General features: G+C 48.3%; 1 protein-coding gene across 1 annotated transcript in view; it reads right to left on the reverse strand.

The window, feature by feature from the left end:
- LOC122371852 (atrial natriuretic peptide receptor 3-like) overlaps nt 1-16,146 on the reverse strand; it is a gene marked incomplete at its 3' end in the record, with an annotated part of 94,914 nt that overhangs the window by 12,868 nt on the left and 65,900 nt on the right. Inside the window, exon 4 of the mRNA XM_043348590.1 lies at nt 458-572. Within this exon, the coding sequence (XP_043204525.1) occupies nt 458-572 (115 nt within the window). The remainder of the gene's footprint in view (nt 1-457; nt 573-16,146) is intronic.

Below are 16,146 nucleotides of genomic sequence, written 5' to 3' on the forward strand. Positions count from 1 at the left end.
ATGAGTTCGTTATTCATCCTCCACGTTTCAACTAAAACTAACGTTACCGATCGAGAAGGGACAGATGTGGGTGCTCTCAGGACAATTAAAACTCAACGTGACGCGCTAGCGGTGTTCACAAACACGTCGGAAAGCTTCTATTGACACGCCGCGTTGGCTGTCAAGTACGTTCAACAAACGGAACTCGAAGAGACAAAGTTAAACAAACCACACCTGAGGATGACAGGTGTCCCCGTCCGAGTGGACAGGCTCCAACTTTGGCGACAACACCAAGCCGGCGAGCTTTGGCGCGACTCTGAGATCCACCTGGTGCAGGGTTTGGTTTTGAACGGGTCGCTGACAATTTCCATTGGGAGATTGGCGACTGTCAAAGAGGGGCTCTCTTGGCGAATAGCGTGCTGATGACTGATGCGAAGGTATTCTTGGGCGTAAAGGATTTGGTGACGATTGCACCCACCTGGTGGAGAGCTTGATGTTGAAGAAGACGTATTCTCCGCTGGAGACCATGTTGAGGTCATCGGCGACCATCAGAATTTCTCGGACGTGGTGGGGTGAGGCGCACAAGATAATGACTGAAACGACACAGGGGAACAAGTGGGTAGCAGGGTAGCATAGCTCTATAACAATGGAACGATTCAACACAGACGCGTTCTTATCGATGGTGCAGATCAGCATGACAGTGAGAACAGCGGTGCAAGTTCAGCCCAACGGTCCTTATAATTTCTGGCGGCATTCTAAAGGACAAACATTGTTGTTTTTGACTATCCCGATAAAAAACAAATCAGGCTCAGCACTATCAAACGTTTTTCTTTTTCCGTAAGATAGACCACTGAGACGTGTAATTTGATAACAACGCCGACGGAAGAGGCGATACATCCCACTTTCGCCAGACGGCGAAAACAGATAAAACAAGAGCTTTTTCGCGCCGTGACATTTGAAGAAAGACAAACTGTTTGAAGCACTTGTGGAGTGTGGAGTTAGACCTAGTACAATGAGACCTAACAAGTTATTATATAACGGTCTATTCTTGCTTGCATTACCCTATCGAGGTTTGATAGCGCAGTGCCATCATCAACGAGATATTACGTGTGCAAAGGTTGAGTGATCATGAGAGCGCAGAGTAGAGGGACCACAGTTTTGAAGTACGATTTCAGTGCAGCGTTCTGTGTAACATTCTAGCTTGAGTAACCTGCAGTTTCATGTCAGCTGTGTTTTATCGCGAGTCACCCATTGCCTAAATCTACAAAAGTAGAGGTAGTTTTGGGCTAACAGATGAAGAACGGTCAACGAACACAATCACACTTACCACTTCACTGCACTTGGTGATTATTTCTGTCTTGATAAATAAAGTGATATAATTCAATGAGAAACAACATTAAAATGAGTAGAGATATACCCACAAATTCATCAATATACTTACCTCTGCACAGAAGAGCCGTTCTGCATGCAAGCGACCAGCACTTACCGTCAAACGTTATTACCATTCACTCCTCTCCCCATAAAAAACATTTCCAATAGCGTATGATCCTCTTTTCCTGGCAGCTCTCCGTCGGTACTCACTTCTGGCCGAGTGAACCAGCTGCCGAAGGAGGCCTTCGAACTCGCGCCGCGTGCTGTTGCCGAGGAATCTCTGGTGCCACGGCTTGATCTCCATACCCTGGTAGACTGCCTGCAGCATGAAGTTGCACTTGTGCAGACCTTTGTGCGCACTGCTTTCATAATCTTCATACAGCAGCCCTGCCACCTTCCATCCAAAGCGATTCATGATTGGACGAAACACGGTACCCAGCTGGTGCGCCGAGCCCATGATGCGCGTCAGTGTGCGAAACTGGTTCTGCTTGTCCAGGAAGGCGTTGGCTTGTGCAGTAGGTGTGACGACTGGGACATCCCAGATGGCCGCGTACCGTGCCACAGGAGCGATCACATACTCGCAGACGGGGCCGAGAAACATGTCTGCAAATGGCCGGCAGCCCCGTCAGCCGACGGGAAACAAATGGTCGCAAGGAAAGGCGGAGGCATGTAGGCATGCCGGCCGCAGAAAGGCAGGAGCATGAGCGGCCGAGAGAGGTGGAGGTCTGCCCGGCCAGGAGGCGCGGAGGTCCGATAGCTCAGGCTAGCCAGATGTTCCACCAGCCAGGAGAGGCAGGTGTCTGACCGGCTAGGAGAGGGCAGGTCCGACTGGTCAAAGAGGCGGGTACGACTGACGCTGGACAGAAGAGGAGAGAAGCAGTGCAACAGGTGAGGAGCGGTTGGTCGAGCCAGGTCGCAGCGGCTGTCGTCAGTTAGGTCAACTACGATGCCACCAGTCGAGGTCACTTGTTAGAGTCATATTTGTCGTGTAAGACTGCGTCACGAGGTAGGAGGTCAGTGAGGTCATGTCACTGGTCAGTAAAAAAGTGTCAACTAGTGCAATTTGAGTTTAGCTGCCCCTTGGGAGCTCCTTAGCCCCGCTAGCTCGAGCTAAGGAGCCTCATGTCTCTTAGAGCGTGGCGTCCCGTAACTCTCGGGCCTCAGATGGCTGATAAAACGCAGTGAACTTAGTGCACCGACTGAACTCGTGATGTAGGTTCTTGAAATTACGTCCACCGGCTGGCATCGTTTGCATATCTCAGTTCGACTGATACTGACGATCGGAATGATGGATGGTATTAGCTGTTTTCACGACGGCCATCTGGCTCACATTTGGTGCACATTTGGTACAGATTAGGTGCAGATTTGGTCAAATTAGGTTCAGTGTGTCTCTTAGTAGCTATCAGCTAGGGCTGCACTAATTGCTTATATCCCTGCTTTGTCATATTATCAGAGTATCATCGATTAAAACACTGAAATAAATTCATAAAATAAAGATATTTGTTGTAAAAGAGATTAGGTGCAGATTTGGTCAAATTAGGTGCACTCGCCGGATAGCCCGTCGTGAAAACGGCTATTACATGCAATGCAGCAGCACATTTGCCGTTGTTTCAAGGAGTGTATGTGCGTCAGCCAATGATTGGGTTAGCGCACACCATAACTTCCATCCTATGCATGGAAAATTTCCAACTGGGTTTGTAGGAGTTCCCTACAGCCGCGCACACCTGCTGCGCATGTGTCGGTGCGCCATTGCTTATGTATTCGTATGCTCGTATATCCGCGCACACACGCTGCGCATGTCGCATGTTACTAGATAGACCGTCTAGCGCATGCGCGTAGTTTTTGTATACCGTCAAACGTCCGTGTGTGCTGTACATTAGTAAGATCTGAAATTTTGTAAATACACACTTCTCTACTCATCGAAACAAGGCTTTGGAGGAAGACGGAAGACGAGGAAGCGAGGGCGACATGAAGAGCCCTGGTGGCTGACGAGTGCTCGGAAAGGAACACGTTTCCCGATCACCACGATCGGATGACTGTAAACTGGGACGACCGTCTCTCCCACAGTTTACACTGGTGACCCCGACGTGATCCGGGCTACTCGTGGACCACACCATGGAGTCGAGCGAAGCCACCCGGCAGCACACCGCTCCTCCCGCAACCAGCTTCAGCTCGCCGGCACCCGAACCCGAGGCAGCAGGTCGGCTCACAGCCCTGCTAGCCACCATCGCGACCCTCATCGTCCGAGTACAGCAAATGGAGGCCACCCAGCGTCGACTCAAAGGCGCAGCATCGCAACTTGGCCGAAGCCAGCATCAACGACGCCATGAAAACCGCCCTCTAAAGCCAGCGCATCCGTCAACCTACGAGATCTGCTGGTACCACCAGCGCTTCGGTGCCAGAGCGCGTCGCTGCAAAGCGCCGTGCAGTTTCTCCCACCGCAACAAAGGTCGTCATCGCAGCCGTCAGACGCCTCGCCCATCATGCCCTCCGACGCCAGCGTACCAAGACAGCTCTGTCTGCTGGTACCACCAGCGCTTCGGTGCCAAGGCCCGCCGCTGCGAATCTCCGTGCAGCCAAGCGAAAATCCCGGCCTCAGCACTTCTCTTCGTGCGGAATACGAAGACCGTCAAACAACGCCGGATTGACGCTGACGCCTCACTCAGCGCATCTCCTCGCGGCAACCTACCGAAGCGACCGACGCCGACGCCAGCTCCACCCAACAAGCAGCCGGTAGCCGCCAGCGCGCCAACCAGCAACATCGACCACTGCGAGCCTGCGTCTCCGGAAGAGACGCCGCACCAGCCTACGCAGCAGTCTCCTGCCTCTGCGACTCTGCCACCATCAGCTGCTCAGTCGGACAGCATGGAACTGCTGCCACAAGACACGCCGCCTGCAGAACGCCCATCTCCAAGAGCAGCAGCACCGGGACCAGCTCCACCGCGATCTATCTTGCGCTCTCGCACCGATCGCGACGTTCGATCCCCACAGCGATCTCGACGCGTCACGTTCGCGACCCGTCTAGGGAGGGGGTAGTGTAGGAGTTCCCTACAGCCGCGCACACCTGCTGCGCATGTGTCGGTGCGCCATTGCTTATGTATTCGTATGCTCGTATATCCGCGCACACACGCTGCGCATGTCGCATGTTACTAGATAGACCGTCTAGCGCATGCGCGTAGTTTTTGTATACCGTCAAACGTCCGTGTGTGCTGTACATTAGTAAGATCTGAAATTTTGTAAATACACACTTCTCTACTCATCGAAACAAGGCTTTGGAGGAAGACGGAAGACGAGGAAGCGAGGGCGACATGAAGAGCCCTGGTGGCTGACGAGTGCTCGGAAAGGAACACGTTTCCCGATCACCACGATCGGATGACCAAAACCGGGACGACACGTCTCCCACAGTTTACAGGTTTCTTGTCAACCTATCCTAATCGCATTCAACCACGGATAATTCTTTTAGCTATGTGCCGTGTATTTCAAGCTCGTTCTCGTTCAAACCGCAATATAACTGGGGTAAATATGAGCACTCAGCACATGCTAGTTTTTTTTGCGCTTATAAATTGAGCTGTCTGGTAGCCAATCAACCAACCCTTACACATCACTTACAGAAAAATGTTTTTCCTACGACCCGTATAAGTATTTCAGGAAAATGGATGGACAATATGCTTGTGTCAGTTAAATGAATTAATCCTATAAGTGCGCCATTTTTATCTAGCAAGCTGCACATGGGGAGATCTCTGGATGAAAAACATCCAGAATCAATTTGACGCACATAGGGTATCCCGGAGGGAAGCTAAGATGGAGACAGGCCGGATTCGCGAGATGAAATCAGAAACTTACGCGTGGTTGGACTCTTCCCAGCCACTTATTGGATATTCAATATCAATCTGTTTTATGTCTGTCGCAGCATAATGTCGGGCAAGTTTTTGACGGCCTTCGCGCTAAGCATAAACGAGCTTTACTGGCTGAGGCTATGACCATGTGCCAAATTCATAGGAAGGCGATACCATACCAGCTATATGGAAAATGCAGCATGAGCAGCTTTATATAAGTAGCTCTCGTGAGCTCCTTCTACGATAAAATGGCGATGTCAACAACTCTAACACGCCACGTGTCTAAATAATTGACTGGGTCGACATGATTAATTGCTAAAGTTCTGATTGCGTCTCGCACAAAAGGCGGAGGGTGGTGGCAAACACATTTTGATTAATGGAGTGTCCTATAAGGGACAATGGTGTATGACAGCGGCGATGACTGCTTGATGAGCACACAGGGCGACAGCAGAACACAATAGTACCAGCCACAGACGCAAAGCGTGGGCGCCTACAGATTGGAACCAGGCATGCCACCTTTCTGTGGCCATTTAGCGTGATTCAGCCTAAATGGTGCATTTTAGGTAGACAGAAAGAGAGAAAGGGAAGAGAGGGGAGAAGGAGGGACGAGGGTCGAATGAAAAATGTATCGCATGATGACAAAAAGTTTTTATCAAGCTGTGAATTCAATGACTCGCTGTTATTTCGTATTTTATTTCAGTTGCAATGATGCTTAAATGTTTTTTTTCTCTTTATTTTTTTCAACTTCATCTGAAACCCTTGCCAATACTGCCCCAATCTAACAGTCCCATCAATAGATTGTTGTACAGAACCCTTACCTTCTACACCCATTAAGCATATTGTCGAAGTCCGTACCGGCTTGATGCATTATTCATGACGGCCGCATTGAAAAACGTCAGCGATGCATTCGAACGGGATTGGTGGCTACGGATTTCAGTGGCCTGCACCGCGGCGGCAAATGGCCTCTGCCGGCGCCACGCGTGGACAGAATCTGGCCGCGAGTTTACAGGCTCTCCGGTCGTCCCCAGGTGACCGAACGGGACAGAGTTATGGTGTTTTCACGTCGATTCTCTCCGCTGGAGTAATGGAGAGGTCGGCGGTATCCGTTCGCTGGTGTTGACCGAAAACGGCGCACCAGGAGCGGTGGTTCCTGCTGGTGTGAATGTTGCCATCATCAGATCTCGTGGTGCAATGTAAGAGAAGAAATAAATAAAGCAAACACCATTACACTAACTCATGTACTTCTAGAGCGCTTTTGTAATGCATGAAATCACGTAATGGACCATTTCATTCTTCATTTCCTCGACTTCAGGATGAAGTTCCATTTGATAAACAGCCCTTTAAAGCTGTCGAACAAGGTTTGATTTGAATGAATGTCCAATAGCTTTGTCCGAGTGTCTCACACGGAATGTGAAGTCCTAGTTTTCCTATAATGTGATATGTCATGTTTGATAGTTTACTTCTCTGTATTTATAATAGTTAGGCATGAAACATCATTAGTTCAATTGAGTTAATGCTCATAATAATGATAAATGATGAAAATAATTTGATATTAGTTATGAAGTGTTTTACATGATAAATAATTTATAATCACAAAAATCTGAATAGGCATAAGAAGTAGGGGATATTTACAGATACCCAATTCAAGAAGATCTATCCAGCAACGGATCTTAGATAAATATATTGCTGGTTTGGGCCATTTTGTTGGGCTCGAACAACACCCATTGGAGCAGTTTCAATAAGTGGTTACTTCGATTCGTTCAGCCTGTTTCTTAGCAGATGAGGTCATTCGAAACCCAAATGCCTCGTTAAGGCACGTCATTGTGGACGTATTAGATTAACACTTGGGGGGGGGGGGGGGGGTGCACCCTTAGTCACTCGCTTTGCCGCGTTAAGCGGTCACTCGAGAACAAAAAGTCACAGCGAGACGGGCTGGACGGCAAACGAAAGTCCGTGGCGACACATTTCTGATGATTACCTCCTACAAGTTGAAATCTTGGGCCACGGATCGGGTCAAGGTCAGGTCAAACACCCAGAATGGAGTTTAGAGTAGCGTGGACTCTGAGACCTTGAACTGGGCATCTCAAATATCATATTTATACAGGGGTCAGTTGAGCATTGGTCAGAGCCAATGTAAAAACAAACAAGATGGGACATTTCCCTACCCCCCCCCCCCCAAAGAAATTATATATGCCATTCACGGCAGGCATCGCATAAATTTTTTAATGTTTCTAGGCGTAGACTTCAATGGTAACATCCATTTTGGTATACGTTTTTGGTAGTCCAACATAAGAATAATTCATAGGAATATGAATTATCATGGCCATGAAATCAGGAAAAAGGTCAGATTCGGTTCATGATTTTGAAAATAAAGAACAGCAATAAAAAATCGAGATGGCCTTTTGATTTGGAAAGGTATTGTTAGCTAATGGCGTTAAAGACATGCATGAATGGCTAACTTTTGTGTGATTGTACCTTATTTTTCAAACTTTTTTTTTGTCGTAAATGACAACAGTCGAAAGTGAAAATCTTGACGTCTGTTAACCCTAACATCTAAAAAATGGCACCGCTTTTTTGAAGCTTTGTCACCATAAAATTCCATCCATTCGTAACCGGTAGCTTATATTTGGTGTGCCATCGGTACACCGTTCCTCAACTAAAGCGTGGGAAAATTGTGCGGATGTCAATAACGGTCCCCGCCTCCCCCAGCAAGTAGGGTAGTAGTAGGGTATACTTCGGTTCGCTTTTCAAAGGCTGAAGCATGTAAGCACAGTGTACACAGTAGTCAAGAAATTGAAGCACAACTAAAATAATACATCAAACGGAATGTGCACATAAGATCAGAACATAAGCAATTGTTCTGTCAAAGAACAAGATGATGAAAATCTTGTGCTGCGTAAAGCATAAGGAGCATCTTCAAAGATTAATGACAACAAAGCGAGACATTCGCTGACAAGAGAGATGATAATTAAAGACGTATATTAGCGGAAGCAATGAATCGCCACAGACAGCACCAGTTATGTATGAAAGACAAAAGTCTGCATGACAAACGAGCAATCGGAAATTAAAATATAAGGTCGGATCAAAACAGTATCCAGTAGCAACTGCTAGCAGGAAGCCGTCTTATCCATTATGGACCAGCTTATTTGGACCAGCCACATCAGTGCGTACTGGGCCGGTCACCTCAGCGGGCAGGTCTAACCCCACCGTCCACAGCAGACCGGGCCGCCATCAGGCGCGGGGTCATCTGCGCCGGCCGCAGCGGCAGGTGTGCGGCCATACGTTCTGTTTTTGGTGCTGCAGGACGTCCAGCGACACCGAGAGAGCTGCGCCCGGCTCACCGGCTATTTCCCCCGGGAGCGGGCCGAATGCATTTACGGCGGCAAACGGCGACCGGCGCGGCGGTCAGCGAGGTGACAGGCCGAGCCGGCTTTCAGAGCGGATAGGAGAGACCAGACGCGCTGCATGAATACAGAAAGTGTGCACGGTGCAATGTGCATGTGATGTGGGTTATCAGGTTGCTCATGCGCACGATCCTGTTACGTTTCAGGCACTTTCTGTGCATGACCAAAGTATCGCCTTGCCTCCGCTTCCATAGGGTAGAAAATCGATACGTTCACCGGGAAAGATATTTACTCAGTGCAGTAACCGTTTGCTATTTGCTTCAGAACCGTTTGCCAATTCATGCTTTATCATTTTGCCCATGTTTTTCGAAGCATGGGGCTGCAAGCTGAACAAAAAGCTGAACACTTTTTCTTTTGGAAAAACGTTCATCGATTTGCATGGCCCGATAACATCATATCGTACGCCAGTTTTAGTCAGCGCATAGATGCATTGATGATGCCCTTCCAATGACAAGGATATCATTCATCGTTGAATTATATTATTTATAGAAATTAAAAATATACCGGTTCAATCTGGTAGCTTAATTACAATGAGCTACCAGATGAAAATAAAGTAAATAACAGATAACAAATTTGTAAGCGTGCAAATATGGTGTACGTTCAAAGGGCCACCTTGTCCATTGTCCGAACTCCGATGTCATAATTGTCCAAAGGTCGATGTCGTAGTCGACAGAACCAACCGAGACCGAAATAGAGGACGACATTACAAGCATAATCATACGAATAAACAGGACAAATTGATGTTACTAGGCAGCCCCATTCGAAAGGTCTATAAGTCGTCAATCCTTTACTAATGAAAAGTACCTACTTTCGGACGTTCATTTATAAAGACCTCTGGCAATACCACTTTAGAATACCTTATTAGACTTTCACAAAGCACATAACGACCAACCACTCCGAAAGATTGCGCCCCAGTGAGTACATGACCTGCAGTTTTGTTGAGGTAGAACAGCTTGAAGGCCTCGATGGGGCCGACCGCTGACGAGCAGTTGGTGTCGCGCACGTGCAACTCGATGTGCCAGCCGGGCAGCGGGCTGTTGTCGCCCATTTCGGCCAGTCGCCTCACGGCCAGCTGGATCGGCGGCAGGATCCTTCGCAGTGAGTACGGGTGGCTGCCGTTCTCGGGCGCAATCACAGCCAGATGAAGGTGCCGTGCGGCACACAGCTGTCCGGACAGCAGCACTAGCAGCGAACACACGCGCACCGCCGCCACAGCCATCGCCGTCCAGCGCGCGCGACCACTTCCGGTCCACTTCCGGTCCACTTCCGGTCCACTTCCGGTCACCTTTGGCCACCCTTGGTCATCAGCGACGCCTCTCGCTCACTAGCAGTCAGTCAGGTTTTACAGCTGCTGATGCACAACTCAGCAATGAGCATTTGATAATGCTCGGATGATGCAAGAAATGGTAAGAAACGAGATTATATTTTCGCTCTATCGGATCGCGAGCAGTTTCTTGCAATATGGATTATTGCCAGAACTCCGGCTTACGAAAGATGGCAACTGAAGAAGAGACATAGTGTCACATGCGAGATATTTGCTATGTAGACTGAGGTATGTTGGCGACTGAGACCTAGACAAGCTTGTTGGAAACCTAAAGGAATTTGTCTGAGGAGACCTGAGGCGGCTCTGTATGTCTGGTACACATCTGCATTGGACTGGTATCTAGCCCTAGAACGCCTAGGGGGGGGGGTTGTATCAACCCCCCCCCCTGAGGTTTTTTCGAAGTGCACGCTAAACGGCTTGTCGTAGCGGGCTGAAATTTTCAATACCCTCTGGGGCAACCTTTGCGCATCTTTTGCCGAAAAAAATTGATCGGGTCATGTCAGGTCACGGAGTTATGACGTCATAAGAGGTACAGCCTCCGGCCGGATTTTCACAAACTGAGTGCCAACGCCCGAGGTTTCCTGCCGGTGGTACGGACATCGGTTGATGGATCGTGATGAAACTTCCCATGCATGTTGGGGCAAGTATTGGCTATCATATGGTATAAGAAATTTGACCGGGTCAGGTCAGGTCACGGAGCTATGACGTCACAAGAGGAACAGCGTCCGGTACTATTTTTGAAAAGCGCCCGAACCACTATTTTGCTAATTCTTGTCACCTCAATGGGAATATGCAGCAATATTAGCTTCTATAGGGAGCAAATGGACCACCCAAATCCAAAAATACAATCAGATTTCAAAAATTTAAATTTTGATTTTTCGAATTTCTGCCGCCGACTGTGACCTTGCCGACTTCCGGCGCTCCCAACGCGCCATTTTTAGAGCTAGGGAAACGAAATTCATACCAAACGATAGAGAATTGATCAAGGAATACGATAGTGAAGGTTTCAAGTCGATATTTCCCACCGTTTTGCCGCAATCGCCGCCGAAAGTTGAAAAAAAGTCTATTTTTTCCGAAAATTTGACCTTTGACCGGTCAAAAGTAGGTCAAATGTTGACCTAGGACCAAAAAATATACCACCAATCGCGAGATCTCGTTGAGAGCAATCCGTTGGTTTTTTCCGCTAAGCTCTACGACCTTCCGTTTCGAAACGCCAGGGGGGGGGGGTCGTAACAACCCCCCCCCTGGTCGTTCGTGTTATGAGAAATGGCCTGGTCGTGCGAGGGCTAGATGCGGTTTGTCTGGATCAACTTTGTGCCACGGATGGCTCAGAAGTAGGATGATTTGCATTGAATTGAGATGGACGTCGCTAGCCCCCTCCCCCCCAATTATAATGTGCCTTACGAACTGGGCCGTGGCCGCTTCTGGCGTAATTTTGCCCAACTTCCGGTTGTACTTCCGATCCCAAGTTTGTTATTACAGAAGCCGGTGTTGTAAGATTTGTAAGAGTCAATCTGACTTCGAAAGTTGTCCTGACGTATGCAGACTAATGCCTTGCTAGCGCAACAGACGAAAAAAAAAAACATAATTAGTTTTTCACTGTATCAATACAATAAAGTAAAATGCCGGCCGTAAAATAGTTTAATATCAGGACTTTGTACACTTCAAAGGTCAATCGCTATCGTAATATTAGTCATTAGATTCTTATTACTTTGCATGACACCGATTTAGCCAGTAGGCCGTTTCAAACAAAGTAGAAAGCCAAAAAGAAAAGATATACCTACAATAAGGCATTACAACCATTAAAAATTATTCACCATGGGCGCGGGAACTGAGGGGGGGGGGGAGTGAGGGCAGCTTGCCCCCCCCCCAACTCTGGGGCCGTGGGGGCGGTGCCCCCCACAACTTTGAGACCGAATAACGCACTTTTTATGCAAACGTTTTCTTTTTTTGTTGATAAAGGCAAGGGATGAAAAATAAGTGGCCTAAAACCGGCGAGAAAGCTATATTTGGGGTGCCCTAGTTTGATCTCTATTATGGTGTGTCCCCCTAGTCTGAGAGTAGTTCCCACGCCCCTGTTATTCAGTTTGACACAAATACAATAATTTTGTTATTTTCATATATTCAAAATAAGCGGACAAAGATCCAATGGGGTATATGGGAAAAATTCCACTCAATCAACTAAGTAACTCATTTCAAAAGTGCCTACCCTCTTGTGTAAATCTAATAATTCGTTCCAATAAAGTCACCTATCTTCAGACAGCGGCGGACCCGGACGTGCAGATAGGTTACGACGAACAATCAAATGCAATCATGAACCATAAAACAGTTAGTGTGTCATAAACGATACTTGACTGCACAACATTCTGGTGCAGCTGACGCAGAAGTAAGCCCGTCGGCAGGGCGGCACTATCTCTAGCGTTTTATATCCGGCCCGTTCATGGCAGGGACTTTTGGCGACCACCGCGGCCACTCGGAAAGCCATCGCCCGCGTCACGAGTCAGCTCAAGACGGTAGCATCCAACTTGTGCTGTCTCTCGCCCCCCTCCCCATCGCTCGCTCGTCCCAGTCGGCTCATCGCACGGATCGATCGGACCTGACCACGCCAGGCCGCCGGCCTGTGTGCCCGGAGGTGGTCACAGCTCCTCGCGGTGACCGGTCGACAGCTGCACCAGCTGCGGCAGCTGCAGCTGCTGCCCCGGCGCTGGCTGGCAGCAGCTGACGCCCGGAACAAAACGATGTCCCGGATGCATGAGGCGCAGAAGGTTGTGGCTGCTGTCAAAACTAGATTTAAGTGTAATGAATCATATAAAAATGACAACAGCTATATGGAAAACTGGCACATCAGCAGTTAAAAACTCATTACAGGGCAGTTGAAGTTGACATTATTTGCATAACTTCATTATAATTTTGCAATCACCGTTTTTTAACTAGGTGTAATTGTTTGAGAGCAGCTTTCATTAACTCAATTAACGCACTTAAATATACGCAAACGTTTTCATGGGCTTCCAAGGGAAATAAGACAATATTCGATAACGCAGCCATCGCGCCGATGGTTTTCAAAAATAAACAAGCTAGATATATCAAAATAGATCGTAAAAAAGAGTTTGTACTAATACTGGATGCTGCGATACGCAATCCCATAATCTCGATAATCCTGATCATGTAACCAAGGATATGCCATGAATATTATTTGCCTAAATTTGTTTAATTAGCTTTCAGCCTTAAGGCAAAATTCACTGCCCATAACATCCTATTTACTTGCTTCTATAAATAGCAGTGAAGCAATCAAACATAATACCTATGTAAGCATAAGCAAACATGCATGCATATGAACTCATATTAACAATAAACAAACTTGCATGCATAAAACAGAAATGCATATAAGCTCCAGTCAGTGCAATATGAAATATCCGTCCTTTATTTCAGTGTTTTCCCTTAACGGTCCGCAGGGGTTGACGAAAACAATTATTGAGCCAGTGTCAGGTGCTGCGATTCGGACGACGGTAGATCCTACACAGTAGTCAGCAAAGCCTCGCGTGCGGCGAGCGCTTCCGCTCATCAAGGGCGGCCGCAACAGGCAAAACCAATTAATTTCCAGCTTGGATTACTGCACACCGAGGCCAAAACAGAACGGCGAGAGGAGGTAGAGATAGAGAGAGAGAGAGGGGGGAGAGATGGAGGGAGTAGGGAGGGAGAGGTAGAGAGAGGAGAGAGAGAGAAAGAGAGAAAGGAAAGAGAGAGGGAGGGAGAGAGAAGGGAAAGAAAGAGAGAGAGCGAGATAGAGAGAGAGAGAGAGAGAGAGAGAGAGAGAGAGAGAGAGAGAGAGAGAGAGAGAGAGAGAGAGAGAGAGAGAGAGAGAGAAGAGAGAGAGAGAGAGAGAGGGAGAGAGAGAGAGAGAGAGAGAGAGAGAGAGAGAGAGAGAGAGAGAGAGAGAGAGAGAGAGAGAGAGAGAGAGAGAGAGAGAGAGAGAGAGAGAGAGAGAGAGAGAGAGAGAGAGAGAGAGAGAGAGAGAGAGAAAGAGAGAGAGTGAGAGTGAGAGAGATTAAAAGGAGCAAAGGCGGGAGCAGAGCCGGAAAAAGAAGAGAAAGAGGCAGACGGGCAGGCAGGCAGACAGACAGACAGACGGGCGGTGGTATCAGGCCGGGGGCGGCGGGTCTGTGGCCGGACCGCCGCAGGTCGCGTGCTGCCGTGCTGCCGGCGTTCCCACCATTTTTCAGCCACCTGATGGCGGCTGCCAATCATCAGCGTACCCCCGATCTGGCCGTTTCCCGCGGCAGAGGCCGATGCCGCTCCCCAGACGCCGGCCCGTCGCCGAGCAATACCTGCCCACGCGGTAAAATGAGCTCTTGACGGCAGTGCGACGCCGTCGGCGGTCCGCCGCGCTATCTTCCACCGCCAAGCTGCTGCCGTTCACGACGGACAGAGCGCCGGAGTGACGAGAGAGAGTGGCGGAGCGCGGCGGCAGAACGCAGCGGTGTTCTTTTCAGCGTTCGAGACCGACACCGCGAGATGAGAGCGGCAGCGGTCAGACGCAGCCGCTGAAAACAGGTACAACAGATAACTAGCCGGCGGCTAGGCTTACACGAACGGAAATTGAAAACGGGATGAGCTCTTTGGTGTGGGCTAATTTGAGACGCTAGTCATCAGAGCGGCGCCAGGCAGTGGGCGTGTTTGCTTAGGCTCGCGATGGTGTGTATGCAGAAGATAAGCAACGGCAGGGTGTCTAGCGCCCCGTATCGGTCGCCGAGACCGTGAAGACAAAGCGGCCACTATGGCAGGTAGCCGTTTGGGTGGTCCGCTCATGTACACTCTGCGACCCATAACTTTGGAGCCGGCGCGCCTAACTCTAGTCGTGAGCTGTCAGGGAATACCGCAGATTAGATTGGCGATGGTTGGACGATAAACAGGTCGTTAGCCGCCCTGGGTTGATATCGACGGCCCGTCTTTGATACACCGTCTGGGTGCTACCTGTGCGATACGCTGGAGCATTCTCAGCCACACTTGACACTGATTGCAGGATAGCCAGACTCGGGTAGATATGAGACGCGAAGAGGAGCCATCACCATATTTCACTGCTGAATTTTCAGTGACTTGCGTGTCCTGGTATTCGCTTGTCTTCAGACTGATGCGTCATTTGAAAAAAAAAGACAAAAAGGAATACAAATTTCAGGTACTGCACGTCCTGTTAGGCAGAAGCTCATAAAACTGAATACGTTTTTGGTTTAGAAAGTTTCTTCGAAAGTTCAAATGCTAAGTGATCATCTGGTCATTCACCACTTGGGAACTGAATTTTGGCCAGCAGTTGAGTTCTGGCCGCCAGCCGTTGAACTTAACAGCTCTCAGTGACCCTGGCTTTTGCTTACCCGTACTGGAGTGAAGAGGCAGGAATAATATACAAAACGGCTGAATTCCATCGGCCAACGTCAGGCCGGTGAAATATGCGCCCAAACAAAAGGTGTCAAAACAAAGGGGTGAGACCAAGTCAGATCCCAACTGGGATTGAAATGAAATAGTGCAACGCGACAGGCACCTCTGTCATCACGGATTGTCGTATGCCCCATTTGTTAAAATGTCCGCATTTTGAATAACCTACCATTTGCTTAAAATGGATCTTGTAATAAGAACATTCATTGCTATTATAAAAAGTAACAACAATGCACCAGTGGCTGCTTCAAGTGCAATGCAAGTGATGAATCATTACTACGATTACAATAGCAAACGCGTTATCATCATTTTGTGTACCCTCTCAGCAGTGCAATTTTCTGTATAATGCCAATGAAAGAAACCCGACTATTTCTGTAGCCATAGCAAATCACGAATATTTTCTCAAATTGCTAGCAACAAAACAAAATGACGGAACAGAAAAGTTATGCCGCAAGCCCAGCAGGTGCATCAGCAGCCCATAAACAAAGTGGAAGTGAAGATAACGTACGTCACTTGGAATTTGCGAGGAAAGGGAAAACCCATTTTCAACCTGACCTTTCCAGGTCAAGTTATTATGCAATGGATCGCCTTGACGAGGGAATACGATGCTGGTAGATGTAATGTCGCACATGTTGTGTGCCGATAGTTATCACAGAACAAAAAATATATTGTCGGTTAAAACCGTTAATTTGGACAGTTTAGCCAGCTAAAGGCTGAACCATTGAGTTTAGGTAAAATTTGAGAGCGTTTAACAGAAAGAGCTAGAACTATCGAATACGCTTTTCTATGAAGCTCTAACTTTATT

This window comes from Amphibalanus amphitrite, unplaced genomic scaffold (genome assembly GCF_019059575.1).
Source record: "Amphibalanus amphitrite isolate SeventyFive unplaced genomic scaffold, NRLGWU_Aamphi_draft 001285F_arrow, whole genome shotgun sequence".
In the NCBI taxonomy this organism is placed as follows: Eukaryota; Metazoa; Arthropoda; class Thecostraca; order Balanomorpha; family Balanidae; genus Amphibalanus; species Amphibalanus amphitrite.